The 25,000-nt window shown below is 39.7% G+C and overlaps 1 protein-coding gene across 3 annotated transcripts; it reads right to left on the bottom strand.

Annotated features, from left to right (window-relative positions):
- Positions 1-18,072: 18,072 nt before the first annotated feature.
- Positions 18,073-21,434, bottom strand: LOC112575927 (neuralized-like protein 4). 3 transcript variants are annotated; one of them, XR_003101703.1, is made up of 4 exons: positions 21,379-21,434; positions 20,979-21,079; positions 20,550-20,720; positions 18,073-20,322 (listed from the first exon to the last, which is right to left on the bottom strand). XR_003101703.1 is itself a non-coding variant. In XM_025258069.1 (3 exons), exons 1-3 carry the CDS (start codon positions 21,400-21,402, stop codon positions 20,493-20,495), a joined length of 381 nt encoding a protein of 126 aa, XP_025113854.1. In that variant the 5' UTR covers positions 21,403-21,428; the 3' UTR covers positions 20,442-20,492. The 3 variants fall into 3 exon arrangements, 1 of the variants encoding a protein (XP_025113854.1); XR_003101702.1 differs by lacking the exon at positions 21,379-21,434 and having other exon boundaries at positions 20,951-21,190; XM_025258069.1 differs by lacking the exon at positions 18,073-20,322 and having other exon boundaries at positions 20,442-20,720; positions 20,951-21,079; positions 21,379-21,428.
- Between the last annotated feature and the right edge of the window lie 3,566 nt (positions 21,435-25,000).

Below are 25,000 nucleotides of genomic sequence, written 5' to 3'. Positions count from 1 at the left end.
ATCTTATCATATTATACAATGACAAAGGGGATCGTCGCTTCACTTTCTTTACTGCAACTCAAGTTCGCTGTGACAGTGAGTGAAGCACGCGAGAGAGATCGACATCCAGCCTGTAGATCAGTCAGTTCGCAGAATGCAACACAAAGACACTTACATCATGCGGCTTGTAGATGTTGATCACAACACAAAGACACTTACATCATGCGGCTTGTAGATGTTGATCACAATCATCAGAGGTGGTCATCGTGCAGTTTGACAGTGTGGCCTGTATCGATCAGCTATATACAGGTCACAGAGATACGACCACAGTGCATGTAGCTCAGCCCTCGTCAAGAGGACTGTGGACTGTACTGCAGGGCCAAGCACCTGATGATCTAACCCTTTATTTTTGCCCATGCAAACACCTTTTTTTTTTTTTCCTTTTTCTGATTTGTGGACCTGTGTTGTGAGTAGTGGTCATGCGCTTTGCAGCAGCAGATCGTTCGCTCACAACTGTGGTCCTTTTTTAGCCGTCTGATCGTTTAACTTCTCTTTTGGTTTTCTGCAGCTGCTAATGTTTTATTGGTGTACTTTTCTGTATCATTTCGGCGCATTGAGCGTTTCCCTAGGATTCGGATTTTGCGCGTTATAAGTCTCCTTCCTTCCTTCCTTCAATCTGAAATGTCTTACATGGATCATAGGAGAACTTGATTTCTGGACTGCTCTGAATAGTTCTCTGTGTGTAGTGTGTATGTGTGGTGTGTGAGTGGTGTGTGTGTTTGTAGTGTGTTTGTAGTGTGTTTGTAGCGTGTGTGTAGTGTGAGTGGTGTGTGTGTGTAGTGTGTGTGTGTAGTGTGTGTAGTGTGTGTGATTGTGTGTGTTTGTAGTTTGTGTGTAGTGTGTGTGTGGTGTGTGTGTAGTGTGTGTGATTGTGTCTGTTTGTAGTGTGTTTGTAGTGTGTGTGCAATGTGTGTAATGTGTGTGGTGTTTTTAGTGTGTGTAGTGTGTTTGTAGTGTGTGTGTAGTGTGTGTGTAGTGTGTGTGTGATTGTGTGTGTTTGTAGTGTGTGTAGTGTGTGTAGCGTGCAGAGGAACTGCGGAAGTGACATCACAACCTGTAATCTTGACGCCATATTGAAAACGTGCTGCAGCTAGTATTTCCTTGTGTCCCCCTCCACCATAGCTTGCTGTAATCAAATGGTGATTTGTCTTTATCCCCGGGTCTGCCACAGCAGCAGCAATCAAACAGTGTTTTCCATTTCTGCGAGCGACAAGTCACTGAGAAAGAAAGGCGCTTCTGACATGTCATAATGACGAGGGTTGTGGCATCCCCTACCCCGCCAGATCATGTCCAGCCTCGAGCAAGCCATCTGACTGCCGACACCATTCCAGTGACCACATCTCTGACCTCAAGAGACTGAAGAAGGTTTCTTGTCAAATATTAATGGCCTTGTGTTGTGTCAGAACCGTTCAGTTCGCCGCCATTCTTATAACAACAGTGCTGACACTGTAAACCACAGATATGTTCACTATTGCTGCTGACAACACTCAGTGTTGTGCTCAAATGACCATGTGTGACGATGCTAAGCTCTGTTGGGTAATGCGAGATAATGCGAGATAATGCGACATATTTGCTGAAAAGCCATCACATGTTTACCGGCAACAGACAAGATGTACACAAGAATGCAAGCCTCTACCAATACACCAATCGGCCATGTTGTCAATGGAGCATTATCTACCATAAAAGCGTCTTCATCGCCTTCCTCTTACTCCTCCTCCTCATCATCATCATCATCATCTGCAATTCACTACATACTTGTATTGACGTTTGTGTAGGTGAGTGTACCGATGTATTACTACACATTTATATCAGAAATATTATAAAATCAGATCCTACTCAGTAAATTTACTTACATAGATACTTTTTATTTAATTTAATTACTTAACTGCTCTCTATGTTCAGAACAATCGTCTGAAGTCAAGCCATGTTCAGTGATGACAGTTGTCGAGGGACACTTTTCCGTCTGTCAGCTCGTGCAGCAGGTTTACGGCCTCCACGTCATCAGCTGCTACGAGCTGGACAGCTACGACGACCGCAACTTTCACATCACTGGGCAGCGACTACGACAACAAACATGTTGACCAGCTCTGTCCTCATGGCTACGTCCTCAAAGTTTGAAACTCACTGGACTCCAGAAAACCAGAGTTGACAAGTTTGTAACATTTCGCTTGTCTGATGACAAAGAAAAGAACTGATCATCACTGATGATTGATATCCGACAGTTGGACTTTACTTGTGTCACAAGACTGTTTGACTGGCAACACCTGGCAGGTCATGCCCCATAAATGTCATAAAGAGACATTAAATTAAGAATTGCTCATTACTAGCTGAACACTCTAATATAAGTATAAGTTGTCTGTTTAACAAGTCAGAGTTATCGCAACATTGTGTATTCTAGTTGTAAAAACATAATTAGACGGAACACATGGCCAAATATAACTATATACTAAAAACTTAAATTATTTGAAGAAATTAAACAATATTATAGAAATGGAATGACATCGATAAATAGCATGGTTTATAGTGTAAGCAACAAAGGTGCATGGTGAGAGAAATAAATAACAAACAACTGCCATGACTGTGGTTGTGATGACTGTTTGGACACGAGACCAGTGGACACATACGTAGTGCGGTTGTTGGATTATCTTCCCGGAAACACTCTGGCTCCGCAAACACTGACAGAAGAACCATTCCACAGCTGCTGGTGAAGTGGAACCTTGAGACTGCGCCCCACCTACTGCACATGACACAGTCAGTGAAGGACACGGACAAGATGGACATTTTATCACAAGTTATCAGAACCTTCAATGTGCAAGTCTTGCAACAAGTTTCAGTCTGGTCAGTCACTTTTAATTATCATGAAAAGATGCGAAAGTGTACAGATTTGTATCATGAGTGTGTGTGTGTGTGTGAGTGAACAATACAACTTCAATATGACAGAACTGTACTTTTAAAGATTGCCATGTCTACTACAAGGTTAGTGTTGAAGTGTTGACGAGTGTTGCCGTCCACATAACAGAGAAAGATCACTGTCTAATGTCTAGAAACGATAGTTCAGTGGATATTCCCTGCCACTGTTGTACGGAAGGTGATGAGCAGGTTGACAGAAAAACTTGGGGCTGACGACAGGCAGGATGAGAACAAGGTCGCCTAACCCAGAGGAAGACCATCATTAAGGTTCGATTTCTGTTTTGTCGAAGTGACTTTTCTATGATATTGCCAACGTGTGAACTTTGGTAACAACTGTCTGTGCGACTTGTATTCATGGTCTGACAGGGAGAATTCACAGCGATTTCAATGACCCCAACATACTAGTCCACACAACACGAGACTTGCCATCACAAACCCACGTGTGCGGCCTGCTGCACTTTGGCGACTCAACACAATCTTTGTATGTCTTTGAGGTTGCCATAGCAATGGCTTACATGATACTCAAAACTCCTGAAGGATGCAACTGTGACGAAAATGGCAGATTACCTTTCCCAGGTACGTCCCACCTGAAGTCACATTGTCACACTGACCCAAGACCCCGTGTGACGTCAGGAGTCACGAGCTGAGGAACTGGACACTGTGGCAGCGAAGTGTGGCTGGGGCTGGACCTGACAGTCATATGAGTTCACAGTGTACAAGAGTCTGGTAGCCAGGTGACTACTAAAAAAGATGATAGTCTTCAGATCTTTCTAAAAGAAGTGTATACTGATAACAAGTTAGTTTCTTCTTGAGCGCTGTCAATTATTTGCCTTGAGGACTTTCATTTAGTCTCAACTGCAATGTTTAAAAAACACTTTAATGGTTCAAAGTGTATCATGACAATGACTAACCCGTGCACTTAACCGTTACAATCTAGTAGTAAAAGGCGATTTCGCATAAGAAGACGTAGTTTACTACATCTGTAGTAAAGAAGCTAGATCATGGTCTTTAATTTATTGTAATCAAACATATAGGAAACCTACTAAATCAAATAAAATTTTTTAAAAATACAGAAAGCAAAGAATCCTAAATTAAATGAAGTAAATGACACTAAATGATAGCAGATTCAGTTCTCGGGGGCTATAACAAACACATACGATACATCATGCTCCACTTCAAAATACAAGTCTCGATAGAGTTTCCCTTCCGTTGATTTCTTCACTTTTCCCACAATCATGTGAATGACTTGAGCGCACAAAATAAACCAATCAGCGAGTGCCATCATTCAGAGCACCTTTGTACCCAATCGATCAAGTCTCTTGTGAACTGTGATTAAAGCTGGTTTGTTCCACCCGATTGTATCACTGTGTCAACTTTCTATAATTGCGATATTTCTTTGTGATTGTTCTATGCATGAAGTATTAGGTCATTAGTAAATATTGGTGTTTTTCTTGTACACAGTTCTGCAGTAGGAAATATTTACGGTTCCTAAAATTATACAATAGTTTGTTTGTGTGTGTGTGTGTGTGTGAATAAACTGTGATATTATTGCATTCCTTAAATCATAATATACTATTCACAAGGCCACCTGGACTTCACCAGATGAACATAAAAACACCCAGATCGATCACATCAATATTACTCGCCAGTTTAGAAGGCGTCTGATGGATGTCAGAGTAAAGCAAGGCGCAGATGCATCCACGGACCACCAACTGCTTGTGGCAACCATGAAGATAAAGCTGAGGTCCTTCCATGACACACCAGACAGACCACACCACAAATTACACATGAAGTTCTTTAGAGACCGTAGAAAACAAGAGCAGTTCAACTGCGAAGTTAAAAACAAGTTTGAGACATTGGAGGGACTCCTGGAAGAAACAGTAGCCAACCACTGGATAGGATTGCAAGAGACCTGGAAGACTTCCTGCACACACGTTCTAGGGAAAAAAGGAAAGCAGCACAAGGAATGGCTAACTCTAAGAACCTGGAAAAAGATAGAAGAAAGGAAAGAGCTGAAGCAGAAGACCAACCAATGTCAAGACCAGCAGGAAAGAGAAGAGCTCAGAGCAAAGTACTGGGAGATAAACAGAGAAGTAAAGAATAGTGCAAGAGACGACAAGAGACTGACTCGGTGCGTTGCCATGATGTACTGCTGTCTGAGCTCACTGGCATTGTTATTGTAATCAAGCAAATTCGCAAAGATTTAAAGAAACAAACGTCTGAGCACTGCTTTACGAATGTAAAGGATGCGACTGTTTTGCTGGCTTCCCTTTATGATCTTGAGTAATGTTCATGGAGAGCTGGAATTTCTTTCTTATTGCTTTCCGCGCGCACCTCGTACATCCTAAGGTGTCTCCTCTTTGTACAAGTGATCACAAAGTAGTTCCATTGTGTACTGTTTTATTTTTACTTTTTATTTTATTCTACAGAGCTCATGGCGTCCTCTCTACTACGTGGCTGCGCCTGCGTGAAGATGACGTCATCACGGGCACGCGACAAGTAACTCATAATGTGACCTCTGCCCCCAGCCCGATCACGTGTGGCTGCACGTGCAGGGACTTTGACTGGTGCTCCGTCTTTGTAGCAGATGACCTGGCGCAAACGTGCGATTTGTGGGATCTTCCGAGAATCTCGCTGAACCTCTCATCAACTTTCCCGCATTCCAGCTACTGAGAGGTGCTGGCCATCAGTGGTATGTCTGTAGACTTGTAAAGTAAGACTACGGGTGGCGAGTTTTGTTCTTGTGCGGTCTCAATATGACAATATGACATTGAGTCAACGGAGAGTCCATCGTAGGAATAATTTTCATGTAACCTTGCACTACAGAGATTGTAAGTTTCGTTTACATGTAGTTATTAGTTTACAACTCAGATAGCCTGGAGTAAGTATTATGTTCGGGTTTACTTAAAATGACATTTCATAAGGTCAGAGTTGAGTTAAAAAAAAAAACCCACCGACGGCAACATTAGGATTCTCTCTCTGAAAAGCTTGGCGGTTAAAAGAACTCATGTACTCAGTCTGTCTCCGAAAATTTAGAAATTTAAAAAGGCCGTAGGCAGCGTTAACACCTAAACGTAAACACGAGCGCCTAGAATCCTATATTACTGGAAAAAAAAAAGGAATGATGACAGTCTCATCCGAGGGAAAGATCCGGGTGCAAATGATTTGTCGATTGGCTTGCGTGAGGAAACTTCTAGGTGATTGAGACGGATGCAAGTTGACCTAGGTAATAAAAGTTGTCTACTCGGAAACGTATTCAAGGTACAGACAACCTCGGAACGTAGGAGGTATGATGATTCCTTCACTATAATAAATAGTAAATAAACCGCGCAGAGCGCATCAGATTTAGATATCATGAAAGCTGTGCACGGTACGGTCAAAGGGAAGTAAGTGTGATTTGCAGCAGACAAAAGAAGGAAACGCGGTTGTCTCCTCTGACGCAGCAGCGATGTTCCTTCCCTCAATTTTAATCAAATAAATCAGGGGTGTCAAACTCAATTGACCAGCGGGCCAAATCTCACATCGTACACAAGGTGGCGGGCCGAAGGTTATTATTCAAGTCCGATAGCTTTTTATTGAACACCAAAAATGAACTTTTTGTTATTAATTTTGTGTAAACAAAATCATACAAACCAAGGCTTAGCAGTTTTTCTTTTTAATTTATTTTGTCAGAAGTGGACGTTTCACATCTTTTCTTGACAACAAGTTTATGTTTGGAGTAAGTTTCTGTGTTGTGGCGATTCTCAGGATGGACTGCAAGTGTACATTAGTAAGACGACTCCTGTGTGATGTTTTGATCTTCATCACAGAGAAAAGTTGCTCACACAAATATGTGCTGCCAAACATGCTCAAGATTCGAGCCGCATGTAGACTAAGCTGGGGCATCGTTTGTGGGAGGGAATGAGTGAACTGTGCAGCCCCCACACAGTCGTACTTTGCCTTCAGTCACTCATTACACTTTCTTTAGCTTCTGTTCTGCATTCAGGCTTTTCAACTTGTCCTGATGTTTAGTCTCGTAGTGCCGTCTAAGATTATATTCTGTGGTCACAGCTATTGTATCTCCACTGGTTTATCGCTGATATTAGTAAACATGTAGTCAGCCTCCCATTGGCTTTGAAAGACTGTTTTCAAAATCAACCTTTTCTCTGGCCTTTTTAACGGCTAGCCTTTAGTTAAAAATTTGATTGGTATTGAAATTACAAAAATCTCTTCACTACACAGTGTAATGTTCTCGATCTTTTATTAAGTAAATTAACATTAAGTAAAAGTCTTTAGAAAAGTCACAACACGTGCTTAGCTCTGATCATCTGCCTTTGTTTCCCGACAGATGGCGCACCAATACCTACAACTAGCGTTAAGTTCGCACACTACACACAGCTTTCAATTAATTCTAATAAACAATCGCGTGCTCTGCTCTGCTCAGTACTATTTGCTATGACATGTGATGTTATTGCATCAGTATATGTATGTAAAAGAAGATATAATTAGGCAAAAAAGACACAAATCAATCAATACACAAGCAGCAATTATTTTAACACTGTAGCTTGCTATTTATACTCGGATACTTATCTCTCTGGCGGCAGTCATTTACTCTTGACGACGCAGGAAGTGGACAGTCGGTATTCCACAGTTGGCACTTATCATCCACATTCCACGTGTATAATTCACAGTTCACGGTTATCATGCACAGTTCGCACATATAATTCCAGATGGTAGAGATATATATAAGTCCTTGGAGAAGCTATACTCCCACCAACTTGATCTCCACAAGTTTGCTTCTCACAACTTAAGTCAGAAAGTGATGAGTTTCTACTAGTCTGAGGCTGACCTGCCTCATCATACACGTGGGTTACCCATAGTCACCCTTTGATCTCGGACCGATTCAGGGAAGTTAACAGGTACTAAAAATCTTTGACCCACTGCCCGTGTTTAGGCCAGGGTGTCGCGTGTCAAAGGTCAGATTTATGGGCCCGCCTTCACCATCCCTTCAGGTCATCAACAGGAGCAGTGGTAACTTGACCAGTGCACTGTTGGTGGTCTGTACAAACTTCACTAAACTCATCCCATCTCTTGCTGTCCTCGACGGGAACTTTTCTGTTGTTTACCTTCTACTTGTCGCCGGGCCGTTAACAATGATTTACTAAAATTCATTCGCGGGCCAGGGGAAATTTCCTGGCGGGCCGGATCTGGCCCGCGGGCCGGGTGTTTGACACCCCTGAAATAAATGAATGAATAACGAGTTTTGGACATCATTTATTATAGTGTGTCGTTTGTAAATCACTATTTTAGGATAACATTCTATATAGTGTTTGGTTCCTTAATAACGTACACTAAAAAATAAATTTTGCAAAATGCCAAAGCGTTGCATATTTTTTTTATTGACTGCTCTCCTGGGCGATGTGTCTGTGTGTGCGTTCGCGTATGGATGCCTAAAAATGTACATAAATAATTTCGTGTGTTTTTCTCTCTTTTGTTTACATATAGCTTACAAAGTCCCTAAAGCTGCTCGTAAGTATGAAGTTATTTCTGGCTCACATGTATCGCTTTTACGACAGGTACTTCTCTTGAGTATGTGAAGACTCGGTACACTGACTATTTTTTAAACTTCAAAGCTGATAAATTAGGAGGAATTTTCGATGCCTTCGGTGATTCAATGAGATCATAGTGACCTTTTCCCTGGATTCACAAAGCATTTACAATACAAGCCCACCTAATAACAAATGCCACGATGCATGAGAAATCTAAAAAAAATAAATAAATAAATAAACAATTCAGTTTTTGTGTGAAGATTCTAACATCGCTGATATGATTCAATATTAACTTTCGCAGAGCTGTAACTAGCGGACTAGCAAATATAAAACCGACAATTACAGCTTCCCTAACACACTGAACGCATATTTTGCAGGAATTGCTGTCAAGGTAGTCTCAAACGACACATCACAAGAAAACAAGGTAGACAAGCGACAAAGCTTCTGTAACTCAAAACAAGTTGATACCGCTCTCTCCATTCCCCCAATGACTATATTGGAAGTATCTCAGACACTTACCAAACTCAAAGATACCAACACCAGAGGACCAGATAGCATCGAGAACAAAATTCTAAAGCTCTCAGCACACCCATTGCTGAAACCATGACTTACCTGTATAACCTCTGTATTGATAAATCTTACTTTCCAACGCACCTTAAACAAGCAAAAGTAATCCCAATACATAAATCAGGTGATCCAAGTGACCCTAAAATTTATCGTCCAACCAATTGTCTGGGCTACAAGTCTACACAAAGTGTTTTGCAATATAAAATAATCGTCTCACCTAATATATAGATAATGCAGAAATACAGCAAATACATATGTACATGGGTATCAACACATCGGGATACTTACCATCAACAGTAGTGGCTGTGTCTCACAAACTGAAAATAAGGAGACCACAAAGTCCAAAAAAAAACTCATATGCGGGTCCTTACCTCAAGTGCGCCGAGTGATCAGCGTTACAAGCACGGATAACAAACACTTATTTACAATACTGTGGAATGTTCAGCACAGATGATATTTAGACTCAAAAACAAATGCACACTTGAAGCCTGTGACAGTTATTAATGTAATGCTACGCAGATACGAGAGGTGTCACCATCTGTACCATGTTTAGACAGTACATCGACATATGAGGCTTATAAATACACATTATTAATTGATGTTTGTTTATGTTTACTCTCCTTCTAATGTCTAGTTAGAAATAAGTAATAGAAATACTTTTCAATAAAATGTGTCTATATAGTGTTGTGCGATCTGATAAGCGGCAGCAAAGGATAAACTTTCTGATCTCTTGCCGCCTTTGTGGACATCTCTTGCTGCGATGCATCCTAAGTTCCACACTTCTGTTTGTGCTGGACCTTAGCGACACTCTTCAGTTTTGTCATCACATTTGTAGGCTCGCTTTACCTGCAAAACCTATTTTTGTACTGTTGATGTTATGTCGACATTTTTTGTACCATTATTTCTCTTTGTTTGCTTTCTTTAGAGCCAGTTAACCTGTTTTTATACTTGTTTATCACAGCCAGCGAAGCTTTCAGAGGAAGTTTCTGCTTTTTACCTTGGAGAAGACAATAAAAATCATTTTTCTGAGCCTTCTGAAGCTTGTTCAGTAAAGTTTTAGATAGTTTCTACGCACAGAGGCAAATAAGAAACAAACAAAACAAAAACAAAATAAATAAATAAATGAAATGAAAAAAAAATAAAAAAACCAGATCGAGGAGAAGACACAGTCAAACTTTATTCTGTCAGACAGGCCAAGAGTGTTCTTCTCGTGCATTACATGGACATCAGTGTCAATCGATGATTCCTTTCATAGAAATTAAACATACAAATTCAAAAGTAATTTGCAATGAGCTAAGATGTTATACAAGGGCAAACAAAGTTTTACAACATATCTGAATTGCCTTTCTTTGAAGGCGTCAACGTCACTCACAAACTTGTCTTTAATGTATTATTCTCAACTATTGATGATTCCACGGCATTGTCAAAGAGTTGTAAAAAGCCTGTCTAATACAAACTTTTTTTCAAAGGAAAGACTTTCTATCACGCTTCCGCTATCGGTGTCAGCATGGAGACAGCAATGTTGTGTTTTTTTGTGGGTCTTTGTTTTGACTCGTGGGATAACCTATCTGAAAGATTAACCATTTATTATATTGTGGGGGTTAGCAATATGTTTACCACACTGAAACACACAGCACTGAAGATAATTATAGTCATAATAAAGTTTCTGCAAAGATAGTCTTAACTCTAGTCAAGAGGACCGCAGATGCCCTTCTTTGGTGAAACTACGATATTCCATGTTGAATAGTCGAAATTCTGACTTTGGAAATCTCCTTTTACATCGGAATGCTCACTTTTTCACCCTTTTGAGCTTCTATATTCTTCTATATTCTATATTCTTCTATGTCTCTTGCCAGCAGACCTTCACTTCATACACACTAGGAACAATTATGAAAAAGAAACTCTCTAAAACAGAATATCCAATTAAAGGTTTTCCAGCAGAAGGATCCTCAGTAGAAGACATGAAAGTGTGTCACGGTAGAACAATATTTGCTGAGGGTAGTAGTGTTTCTACTGTGTAAACTTTTTGTTGCTATTTCAGAGCTTTGCGCTTTTAATTTGTACAGCCGATAAACGCTGATACTTCATGAATTATTGAGTACAATTCTCTTTTTTTTTAAACAGGGAATCATTAGGAAGTAGATGTGGACACGCAAGTGTCTTCACATGTTAAATGAATAAATGGCTGCAATGAAATGATTGGTAACCGCGAATAGGCCAAAGGCCGTTTTCCACTGCAAAGTTCTCCTGATGCTGCTGTCCCCCGATGTTGAGATAGGAAGTGTTGGACGGTCCTCGTTTTGGTATGGACGCCTCTCGACGAGTGGAAACGTTTCGATTTCACTTGCTTAAACTTACAGCACACTTCTAGTGACCAATGTGTCTTAAGAAACACTTTAATGGTTCAAAGTGTATCATGACAATGACTAAGATGTGCACTTAACAATCTATTGCATAAGTCGATTTTGCATAAGAAGCAGAAGAAGCACGAACCAATCAGCGGGTGCCAGCGGTCAGAGCACCTTTGTACCCAATCGATCTATGAACTGTGATTAAAGCTGGTTTGTTTCACCCGATTGTCTCACTGTGTCAACCGCTTGACAGTGTCAACTTCGGTCTCTGCCAGTGTGGGACAGAGTCAGTACTGTGACCAACATGCGCACACTTCTTGCAACCTACACAATCATCATAGTGTGAGTACACTTTCTTTAATTGCGATATTTCTTTGTGATTGCTCTGTACATGAAGTATTAGGTTTGTAACGTTTTACGAAAGAGTTAGGGTTAGAGTGTGTTGAATGTGTTTGCGAGCGCGTGTAAACATCTGCATGTAAACCACGCTCGCCGCACTCTTTCACCTTTTTCAACAAAAAAGGTCCGGCCAACGATTAACACATTTAATGTTTATGAAATTAACTAACGATGAGATGAGGATGAAACAAAATAAAAGGGGGCTACTTCCCCAGCGTCAACCTCCTCCTAACGTTTCTCAGACGGTTGGCGCTGACGAGATCACTGGACCAGCAGGTTAATCCACTGAATTTCTTCACGCAGTTCGTGAAGTTAAGGAGATTAAAGCCGTATCGGCGAAGATATTATATTCCGCTTGGATTGATTACTACACCATACTGGGTAATACTCCACACGATAATACTCCTCTGGACACACGTCGGCTATCCGTTGCTGGCAGTTAACCATACACTGTACACTCCCCACGGAGCTCTGTACACTCCAACTGCTTGGTCTCGTCTGCCCCGAGAAACGTTAGATCTCCTAGGTTGACTCGTTCTTTTTTCCCTCCTGACCAATCAGGCACCCTTAGCGACCAGGTAACTAGGACGACCACCTAACAGACTCTCAACCAATCATGAGTACTATATGGCTTCTCCATTGCCTACCGTCGCCCTAGTTACACTGTGCTAAGTTCATTTGCGTCATTCACTATATGACGCAAAAGAATCGTCACGCAGAGCCACGTCAGCGCTCGTGCGACTGTTCTTCCCTGACCACAGGGAAAGTTAAAAATAAACATGAATCTAACTAGATTCGTCTCAATCGCGAGTCGTTACAAGGTCATTAGTAAATAATGGTGTTTTTCTTGTACACACTTCTGCAGTAGGAAATATTTACGGTTCCTAAAATTATAGAATTATGTTTGTAAATAAATTGTGATATTATTGCATTCCTGATATCAGAATATATTATTCACAAGACCACCTGGACTTTAAATAAACAAGCGTCTGAGCACTTTGAAGGCTAGAATACGACTGTAAAGGATGCGACTGTTTTACTCGCTTCCCACTCTGATCTTGAGTAATGTTCATCAAGCGCTGGAATTCATTTCTCATTGCTTTCCGCACACACCTCGTGCATCATAAGGTGTCTCTTTTGTGTACCCGTGATCACAAAGTATTTCCATTGTGTACTGTTTTATTTCTACTTTTTATTTTATTCTACAGAGCACATGGCGTCCTCCCTATTACGTGGCTACGCCTGCGTGAAGATGACGTCATCACGGGCACGCGAGAAGTCAGGCACATGGTGACCTCTGCCCCCAGCCCGATCACGTGTGGCTGCACGTGCAGGGACTTTGACTGGTGCTCCGTCTTTGTAGCAGATGACCTGGCGGGAACGTGCGAGCTGCGGGATCTTCCGAGAATCTCGCTGAACCTCTTATCAACTTTCCCGCTTTCCAGCTACTGGGAGGTGCTGGCCATCAATGGTATGTGTGTAGACTTGTAGAGTAAGACTACGGGTGGTGAGTTTTGTTCTTGTGCGCTCTCAATATGAAAATATGACATTGAGTGAACGGAGATTCCATGGTAGAAATAATTTTTATATTCCCTACTTCTACTGAGATTGTAAGTTTTGTTTAAGTGTAGTTATTAGTTTACAACTCAGATAGTCTGGAGTAAATATTATGCTCGGGTTTACTTAAAATGACATTTCGTAAGGTCAGAGTTGAGTTGAACTTGAGCATGCTGACTTTACAACAGTGTCAAAGGCCATGTGTTTGCAACAGACTGGTGCCCCGTTGACGATGGATTCTACTTTTCTGCCGCTGCTCGCTTCTGTTTCATCGTCTTTGGCAACATCACAGCCACCTGGAACAACAGCAGAAATGAATGTCTTCACAGAGCACTGGACTTAGTAGTGCCCGATACTACACTGAAGATGACAATACTTTTCAAAATTCTTTCGAATGTATCAGGTCAGCATTGGATCCATTTTATGATATTGACCCCCATCCTTATATTCTTCTTGGCTCCGATCCCGGGGACATGCGCACTGAATGGTGTTGTGACAAGCTCAGATACTACTTCCTGTAAATTGTCTGATAACGCTCGCTTCATTTTCCAAATACACATCTACAAATATTCCCTCGCATAGAGAAAAATAAACTGAAGTCACCATGGTCCATCTTGTTTTAGTCCATCTAGTTTTTTTAATATCTATTATTATTTCTGTTTGTTTTATTTGAACAGGAAGTGTTGACAATCAATACTATATCGGTGGATCTCGACCAATGAGTGATTTAAACTCAGCTTGGACCGGTGATGCTCACCTTTTCAACTGGGTCAACGGTGCACGTGTTGTCGACAGCCTTGTGAAGCCGTTCTGGGCCGCCGGTCAACCCAATAATTTATGGAACATTCAAAATTGTCTCGAGGTAAGACGACTGCAATCGCCATGTTGTGGGGGAAAGTTTGGGGCAGGAGGATGACGGGACTTTCCTTTTTATCTCCGATTTGTATATCAGCATGTAGTCTTTTCTTAGGATTTCCTTTGTTGCTATCACACCACCCAACCTTCAAAAGTATTCTTACCCCTAACCCTAACTTTAGGTACTCAGCTCTTAACCCGCGTTCCAACACTGTGTTGTAACCGTAAGTGTACACAAAAGGAAAGTTAAAGACATACACACACTCTACCGAAAGAATAAATACACAAAAGCAAAGCAAAATAAAATGATTTAAGGATTTTTTCAAGAAAAGTATTTAATTTAAACATACGCCGACCAAGGAAGAAAGAAGAACTGTTTGTCTCTTTACTAAGGTAGCTTTGCGCCACAGGTATAAACTGCATACCGTTATCTTGCTCCTAAACTTAATTTCGTGTCAGAAACTCATTCCAATAAACAATATTTCTATTGCTCTCCGTTGACAATCCCAACTAAACCTTAAACACTATACCATGTAACACTCTAATGAGTGGTTAACAGTTCAGCTTTAAACTGTACCATGATACAAATATCTACATAAAGCCAATAGTCTTTCTCATAGTGAGCTATTTTTTTATGTATTTTGTTTCCATGAAAATGGTAATTTTTATAAAGTATTTGTGTGTGTTGATAGGTTGATGGCAGACGAAGTTTTCTTCTGAATGACTATTACTGCACAGAACGGCACTCCTTTGTGTGTGAAAAATCAATCTCATTTCGTTAACCAATCAACCGTCGTCCGTCATCCTAATCATGAGAACAGAGGTCAATAGGCTGTTTCTCTTTTGCATGTTCACTTGTTCCACATCAGCAAAGGCTAAAATCTGAAATGTTTCGAGAAATAACGAGACTAAAGCCATACAGAGAACTGTCACCAACAAACATCCACGTTTTGGAATGTCTGAAGAACTTTTTTTTTTTTCTTGATTTTGTTGTCCACGCATTTCAAGCTCTCAGCTTTGAGTCGATGAGGAAAGTACAGGGTCCGCAACGGTCGCAGTATTGAAAGGAAATATTAATGACACAAACATATCTCAGTCACAGATGCACTTACAGGAAATCGTTTGGAGAAATCGTATTGAAGACGAGGTGTCCTAACTGTAAAACTTGTAACTTAATACGGTCTTTTCTCAGTCTACTTTTAAATATATAATTGTCTTGACTATTAACTTGACACATATCTGAGAACATGTGCATATGTGTAATTGTATTGGATTGATGCATGTCTATACTTATGCTATTAGATTTCAGATATGAATATTAAATAAAGAAGTATTAAAAAATCTATATACATTTGTTTGTTTTTTTATATTAAATTTCTATAAACTTAGCTAGTAAATTTATTTAGATTTTGATAGCAAATTTGTGAAAAAAATGAGGGTAAAAAATATATGGAATAAACTTCAAAATCATTTGATCAAATGGTAAGGCAAAAAACAAAAAACAAAAAAACAAAACAAAACAAAACAAAAAAACAAGAAACAAAACAAAACAAAAACAAAAAACAACAACTCCGAATTACTGAAATGTACATTAAACAAAACTGAGCTCATTAAGTGTTTTTTTTGTACAACAGATAATCTACTTTATATCATTCTCAATTTTGTAATACAGAAAATAAAAAAGTTACATCATTACATCTGTAAGTCAAATTACCAATTATTTGCAGTGGCTAACAAATATATATGTATCAAAAACAAATGCGGTTTATTTTATGCATGATAAAGAGGTACAAGAAGAGTAATTGTACATATAATTATGTTCTGGTGTCACAGCACATTACACACCCATACAACCACACACCGAAAAATGTTGATAAGAAAAGTATAAAGTTCGTATTGATTGCTGTTTTACAATTAAAAAAAATCTGGTATCTTCTTGAATGGGCCTGAGTACCAGATCCACGTAAAATATCTTTAAATGGAACTCCCAAATGCGTTATTGGGTTTTTCACTAATAATTCCAACAAAAGAGTTATTAACTAGTTTAAAGACAGCAGAATAGATATACTATTTATGTGTTTTGTTTAAATTTTTTTTGCGCGAGATATGTCATTTTCAGTGTTTACAGCTGACCTGTCTGACCAAGAGCTTAACAAATAGTAGAAATGTTTCTTACTCTAATATTAACACGTTTTTATTTGTGCAATAAGAGAATCCCATTTCTCAATCATGTATTCATGATGGCGTATTGATAAACACAAGACAGAAGTGGAGCTAATCATGGCGAAAAAAGCAATAGTAAAGACCGTTTATAATCTTTCTCATCCTCAGATAAATAAAATTCTCGTTAAATATTATCAGGTTAACAGAAAATCAGTCTTGGAAATCTCAGATTAACCAAAAGCCTTCTCAATCAGTCTCAGATTAGCGGAAATTGAGGGAAGACAAAACAAATGTATAGTACTTGGAGAGCCGTGATCCCAGTTTGGTTCAGCTAGGTGCAGGTATAAGTTCACATGAGACTCAGGCCTGTACAATCAAAAAAGAATAGACTTCAATCAAATGACATAAGGCTTATCAAGTAATGTGTTCCTAATCACACCAAGAACACTAAATGTTATTATTGTTGTTTTCACGTGATTGTTGTGTGACTAACATATTTTCACCTGGTAGCATTGACGATAGAAACACCTAGACAATTCGTGACCACAAAAACTTCAGTTATCAATTTTTTTTATTTCTAACATTTTTTTTTCTTACTAGATTTTGTAATCTTTTGTAGAACGTCAATATAATTCGTCTGTTTTCTTTTAAAATTAATTTACCATTCGCCTAAAAGATCTCAGGTCTGACTGATGAAATAAAATATTACACAGGTAGGTTTGTTTCTGACCTCCCCACAGCGTTTGAATTGGAAAACTGCATAACATGGCTGAGGAACAGCATCTATAACTATTTATAACTATACAATGATTTTGAAGGCGAGACATGTAAACATGTGTGTGTGTTCACAATGTACTTGTGTGTGTGTAACGCACTTGATAATATTCACTGCATAAATGTTCAGGGTTTGTTGTTATTGCTAAATAGATAAAAATAAACATTCACATACAGATTTTACATCATCATGATCTTTCACCATAGTGATTTTATTGCTGTTACCTAACATACATTTTTTATCTCTAAAGTTTATAGTCACCGTGAAAGAAACACTCGGGGGCAATTGCCCTCCTTTGTTCTTATTCTTTTTTTTCTCCTTCTTTTGATGATCATAATGATGCTTATATTTAATATTATTCATATTACAATGATAAAGTAAGAAAACAGCTGGCTACTGCACCTCAGGCTTAGATATCTGCTGTGTCAGGGTTTGTAGTCCTTCCTCTATCCATATGGCCACGTCCTCGCATCCTCTTGAACTTGTTAAAGAAGTTGCCCAAGCCTTTTCTTCCAGGTCAGCACTTAGCTTAAGGCTGTTGACTCTCTTTGTCAGAAGATTTCTTGCTTGTATTACAGCAGCAGTTGGTGCGACTGCCTTGGCTCGTGAAACTATCTGCTTATGTGACACCACTATTTCCTAGCCGCGCGCTTTAGTTTTCCCTGAGGTCATGTGAAGAATTCAGATTTTGCGATGTGAAGAACAAATATTCTCCTTTAATTTGTCTCGAAAATCATCCACAAGTTTTCGAAGTCGTTCGCATGTCTTTGTCCACCTGTGCCATGTCCTCATCTTCATTTTTTACTGATTTCTGCAGACGCGAAGTCAGCTGACCTATGGCCTGCTCTAGTTTCTGCTCCGTCTGTTCGAGAATCTTTGTCCATTTCCCTAGTGAGTGATGAGCTGTCTCTTTTTCAACGTCAGATCGTTTACTTTTGAACATTCTCTGTGATTCTCGGACTTACAGGATTTGCAGACAGGGACGCGGTGCTCGCGGCAGAAGAACTCCGCGTGTTTGTCGCCGTGGTCAGCACACAGTGCAGGGCGGCTGGCAGCCAGACGTTCAGGTGTCACAGTGCTGAGACTCTCTACATCGTGACTGCGGGTCGCCGAGAACTTTTTGTGTATTTTGTAACACGATGAGCACATCATGTCCAGGCACTGCATACAGATGAAGTCAGCCCTAGCATCGTCACAGACACAACAGATGTGCTCCTTATCCAGCACGTGAGCGGTGTCCACCAGCGCCTCCATCACATATTCTGTTGGCAGGGCGTCGGCAATATCCGCGGAATTTCCATCTGACTCATTTTGTTTCTCGCTATGGGGTATCTACACAGAGGACAGCCAGCGTCTGATTTTGAGTCCAACCAGGAAATGACACATTGTCGACACAGGAGATGACCACAGGGTAGAATCTTTGGTGTGGTGAATTCATTAGTGCACACGGCACACTCTCGTTCATGTGTCTCACTGGACACTCCCGCCATCATGGAATGCAATCTAAAATTAGTAAAGTAAAACTGTAATCTGTTGTAGATTAAGGGCACGTGAGCTCCATATTTTGAAGCTCATGATTTTTTTAGAGTGGAGGTAAAAAGATTTTTTTAACACCAAAATTCATTATTCAGTTCTCTGTAGGCATTATTTTGTTTACTAGAGATATGAAGTCAGTCCGCGCAATTATGACTGATACATTATACACTAGATAACCCTAAAAATAACCTTTACCCCATACGCAACTTATCCAGCTTGCTGGTTATCTCGTGCGTCTATTAACAGATAACCCACTCACGTGCTGTTGCATAGACAGTCTCGTGCAAAAACGGGGACATCTTCAAAATGCTGCAGTTACATCTAAAGAACTCTAGCAAACAGATTTGTTGCTATCACGGACAACAACAACAACCACAACAAACAACAACCAACAACAATAATCTAATTATAGAGCACTTTATCGCACTTTAAAAAGCAAGCTGATAGCGCTAGACAAAAAATATAAACATTCAGATTGAATAATAAAAACACATACACAACGCACGAAGCATAACATGAACTTTATCTGATCATAAAAAATGTAATTTATCTTTCTGGTAGTGTTTTAATTACAGTTTAAGCTATACAACATGTATATTATAGCTGGGAAAACATTGAAAATGAATGTGGTAATGGAAAGAAATTTTATTCACCCTAATCCTTCTCTGTATGTGCAGTTTTATCTGCCTATTATGTAAATAATACTTAAATTTTCTGAATATTAGTTCAATATTTCAATAGTTAGCTCAAGATTATATTCAGGGAGAAAAAAACCTTGCTACCGGATTGCTATTTCTGTATTTTATACAAACCTATTTTTAAGAAAGCTTGGATTTGTAGGAATAGTGTCTCGTTACATTGTTTTATTTGTACTGATCTATGATAAAACACTGATGAAATGCTATCCTGGTGATAACATGGGAGGTAATGCTTGGAACAAAACAAATACAGATACCTTAAAGTAGCTTCCCTTGAAATCGTCGCGTTCCGCAAGGAAGTGCCGCCACTACAGCGAATAAAAGGACTAAGCTAAGGAGTTGAGCTAATAAATAACAACTTTTAGTTACTGAACTCTCCTGACATGTGTTACGACAACCTTACAGTCACTTTGACAACAAGAAGTGACACGTGACTTTTGACTACTCACAGTCTCCTCCGGAAAAGAATCTGTCGTGGTGGAAGTTGCACTTTTTGCAGTAACAGCGAAGTTTTAACAGTCAGTAGGTATTGAAATTTTCTTTCTGCTGCGAACAGAGCTAGCGAACATGTCTTGATTGTCACCTAATCAGGAGTCACACGACAGGTGTGATAATGTAGGTAATAGACACCCCTCACTTCTGGGAATCGAAATCGAAAGTAAAGTTTTTAGCTTTCGTTTTCGCACAGCTCACTGAATTATAGAATTATGCATGCTGTCAGTGACTAGCTTTAGTTTTAGTTTAGTGCAACGGGTACACTTCCACCCTGCCAGACACTGTTGTCCTCTGAGTCACCACAAACCGCATTCCCGTAATTAGGTGTGCGAAAAATATACTCGTGATGATACACAGCAATGTGGATGATACATTTTCTTTATTGTATGCAAGCGGACATAGTCAGATAACTCTATCAACAGTCGACATCAAACTGGAAGTGCCGTCACCTGTGAAGTGAAAAGTAGATTTAACATTATAACCATGGATGATATATCAACTTAATTAGTTATAGTTTTCGCTATACAAAATAATCCTCATAGTACAAGTGTAACTTTTCAGATACAGACAACAACGCCATTACATTTTTTCATATTTTGTTGGATGGATAAATAGTCTTTCAGCGAATATTCTTGAACCAGGTGAACTTCTGAATCTCCCTGAACTTCCTCCTCACCTTTACTACTCGACGGTTGAGGTCAAAAGCAGCATAGCAGGGTCGAGGAACGTTTTTTTCTGTTACACCGAGGTCCTCACCGTTCAAGTACAGGTGTAGGTCGTTGGAGGAGTCAATGATCAGTCCAATCACACTCCCCTCCTCGAGGGAGGTTGTGGAGTCCCCAAGCCTCTGTTAATATGTAATATTAGCTCAAAATTATGTTCAGCAAATAGTATTACTTAAAGGGTTTTTTTGTGTAATTGTACTTTATAATAATACTTAGAATAGCATTGAGAAGGTTTGATATTAGTCTTAGACACTTTGAATGAAAAATGTTTGAAAAAAACTATAAAATGCAACAGCCTGATAAAGATATTTACATATAGATTCAGAACGGTTTAAGCAGGAATATTCAGTACCTTTACGATTATAAAATTAGTTTGATACATGTGTTCTTGTATTTTGAGGTTGGAAGGGTGGGTTCCTGTCACACCATAATACATGATGTGGCTTGAGTTCCATGAACGGTTCATCTTGTCAACCCGTATCTGGATACAAAGACAGATGAAGATATTTTTATGTTTTCCACGTTCTACACTCAGCATACCATCCATGAAAGTGACTAAAATGTGTCCGAAGCATAGTGAATAATTATTTACACTATCATCCTCCTGCTCCTGCTCCTCCTCATCATCAACAATTATCAACCGATGCTCATTCTTATTCTCCTTCATCTTCTGTTACCTACTATCTCGGTATTTTATGTTACTATTAACCGTCTTTGTCGCCCTATGCTCCACTGGGGGTGAATAGGAACAAGAATAATAATAATAATTAACTGTCTTACCTGATACAGACAGTTCTGCGCCATTGTCTCGGAAAGAACCACATGCCGCCATGCTGAACAATGTTTGTCCATAGTCCCAGTTCCGCCTCTGTCTTGTTTTTGCAACAGCACGATGTTGTTTGCCTCGATTTGTGTGGAAGTAGGTTGGCGTGTCTGTACACAGGCCAGACATTGAAGCGTTTGCTGGACGCCATTTTGTTCATATACACATCAACAGGATGACTAGGGAACCGAACAGATAAGATTTTAAGGTTATAATATCTTCCCAAGGTTACTTATAAAAAATTCACAATGTCCTTTGAGGAAGACGCCACCTAGAGTTCGCTTTGGGAGGCAAAATAAAAGACTTAGGGTCATAGTCTATACATAGACACGTTAGGGCTGTCGTATAGGATCTTCCAACGATGCCTAACAAGTTACTTCAACCACAAAAGGGTACTTACTGCAGGTATATCCTTTCTTTCCACGACCTCTCTGAGGTCTTTGACTATCTGTCGTTCCAGTTCGTGGCAGCTTCCCAAAGTCGGCAAATACCGCATCCAATCCTGGTGCAGGTCAACTTCGAGGTGGAGACTGTTGATCCTCTTTGGTAGGGCGCTGGTGGCGTGTATCAGTGCTGGACGTGGAGTGGCTACATGCACGCCCCAGGATGCGTTTGTGTGACGTCACTTCCCCTAGACGTTTGACGAGTGCAGTCTGGGTATCTTGTATCGAGCAGTTGATTTCTGTGTGCGCACGAGTAGTCAGTTCTTTCAACTTGCTCCGACAGTCTTCAAACATTATTTGAACATGACTGCACGCTTCGTCGACCAGTGCAATGCTTTTTCCCTCGCTAGCAGCCACTTCCTGGAGCCTCGATTTCAACTTTGTTACAGCACCTTCCAGCTTCTGCTCCACACCAGTGAGGGTCTCTGTCAGATTAGTCAGCGATGTTACTGCCGACGCCATGACAGTGTTCAGATCCTTCACATCTGAACACTGCCTGTGTTTCGCTAGTGTAACACGATGAGCAGATGGCAAATTTATGGGTGAAGCAGAACTGGTCTGCCGCTTGCTCTCCCGTGGTCAGCACACAGTGCAGGGGCGCTGGCAGCCCGACGTTCAGGTCACAGTGCTGACACTCAACAACATCGTGATGCGGGTCGCGACAGTTTTTTTATGCGCCCTTGAACACGATGAACACAAGAGATCCAGGCACTGGCACAGAGAAAGTCAGCATTTCACATCATCACACACACAGCAACTAGGATTTTTGGATAGAACACAGAGTTGCACCAGCGCTTCATCACATAATCTGTGGGGCAGGTCGTCGGCAACGTCTGATGAGGATGGAGCTGAGATGCGCTTGGTGCTCTACTATAGGACATCTACATAAACGGAACTCACTCGCGTGAGGCTTTGCGTCCATCCATGAAATGACATTCTCGACACAGGAGATGACCACAAGGTAGAATCTTTGGTGTGGTGAATTCATTCATGACACGCACACTCTCTTTCATTGTGGTTACCAGGGGCTGTTCGTCATTTTGACGATACCAGATATGTAGAAAGCCGTAGTGCTGTGTTGTTTATGAAAAGTAGTTTTATTTGTTATACTGTTAGCATAACTATATGTTTTTAATATTTGTTTATCGATACATCTTCCCTCCTCCTCTCCATTCCTGCGAACAACACATAGTGAAGAAAGTGTGTGTCAGAGACGATACGCGCAGTCAGAGGGTAATGCATTTTCTTCTTATTATATTATTATAGCTTTTTAGTTTTCAATCACAACATAAATCATGCTAAGGAAAGGGATTCATTACTATATACTGTCTCTCTCTTCTAACTTCTAATTATAACATGTATTCTTATAACCCTCATAGGCGCAGAGCAGTTTCAACGCAGTTAACTAACGGTGCATTTGTGTGACTCAGGAGACAAGAGCGCCAGGCATGCTGGGACTGTACATGGTGACAAAGTGTAAACAAAGCTGTGGTGAAATTATTGCTTGACCAACGAGTAGACTAATTTGACTTGTTATAACCATAGATGATGTTTATACATATCAAAATTACCCTCAGAGGAAAAAATACTTCCACCTCTGCTAAATAACACTGCACCAGAATATACAAATGTGAGGGATACAAATAGGGAGGGACGTATCGACAGACAAAGAGTAGCTTGCCCTTATCTCTCTGCAGATCAGAACGACCGGTGTCCAACAACAAAGTGGAACTATAATGCTGCACATCTATTAGCACCAACTGCAAAATTTTCAGTTAAAACTAAGTAGACAGGTTTATCACAAAAATCCTACTTACACAGACTTACAGACAGACTGCCTCACAGTAAAAAAAAGGATCTCAGTCGCTTACATAAAGTCACGTGATTTGGCTAAAGTGCAAATTCGTTTCAAAGGGAAATTCCCGTTTTGTTTTTTCCAGAGTAGATATTTATAGGTTTCCGAGCTTGTATTATTTAGGCGAAGGCTCTGTGCGATGGAAAATTGTTTTGTCGACTGACTGACAACTGTCAAACATTTATGTCTTTTTAGTTTTGTGCAGTTATCAGGTTTGCTTCATTGTTTTCTCTTCTTGTTCTGATATATGTCAGCGATGGGGTCACAAAACATTTAGTGGTAATGGGAGGCTGAACTGGTGTCAGCACAACCGAAGCTATCTTCCTCAATCTTCCCTTCTTTCAACTCCTTTCCTCTATCTGGGGCATGTAGAACTGTTCACACAGAAAGAAGACTGCGGCGATATAATATTTTTTCGGCACTACCTGTTTTGCGCCTTTTATCTCTGCTATCTTTTTAGGTTTTTACACCAAATTTGAAAATCAGCAGTTATTACTCTTAAAACAGTAATATCAGACTAAGAAAAACGTCTTTATGTCATCCTCGTTTTTGTCTAATTTTAAAAATAAAGTGATCAGGGTTATATATGATTGGTTGTCTATACACACATAATCTATTTGCTTTTTCTGTTACCTCTAAACATTTATGTGAGTTTCAATATCATCATCTTTCATATAAAAAAACAAGTTCTCTGAGTTTTTGTCAGTATTGTTCTGATCACAGTCGGATCACATCCATCGCTTTCTATAAAAATAAGACAAATTGCATCAAGATTGTGTAATATGTTAATTATAAGAAAAAACAATGATTAGAGATTCAACTTCAATTATAAAGTAATCATATTGAATAACAGAAATACACGATTTTTAAAACTATTTCTTCTCATAAATTTTGTCCACTGAAATTAACAACGTTGTTTATATGCAATGCAATGAAATTTTTTTATACAATCACAAAATCATTAATACTTTGATATATTGTGCAATCATGTTCATTTTTGTATCTCTGATACTTTAATTATTCCTTAAAATGTATGTTTTGTGGTTCAGAGTATCAGTATTAATTCTAGGCCATTTCTAGTGGTCAAATTATAGAATTTCTTCTGATTTATCTCGAAATTTGGATGAGTCATGGTTCACAAAAAGGAAGATAGTAGGTAAGGTAGATATCAGCGTTTAGAGAAAACATGATTATCATGATCCAAAGATTGTGTATTTTGGTGAACTGACGTTCAGTCACTGTACGAGAATGAAGTCAAGTGTTTTGTCGCGTTTGACTGCG

This window comes from Pomacea canaliculata, linkage group LG11, assembly GCF_003073045.1.
Source record: "Pomacea canaliculata isolate SZHN2017 linkage group LG11, ASM307304v1, whole genome shotgun sequence".
Classification (NCBI taxonomy): domain Eukaryota; kingdom Metazoa; phylum Mollusca; class Gastropoda; order Architaenioglossa; family Ampullariidae; genus Pomacea; species Pomacea canaliculata.
This window is presented reverse-complemented; position numbering and strand designations above follow the sequence as displayed.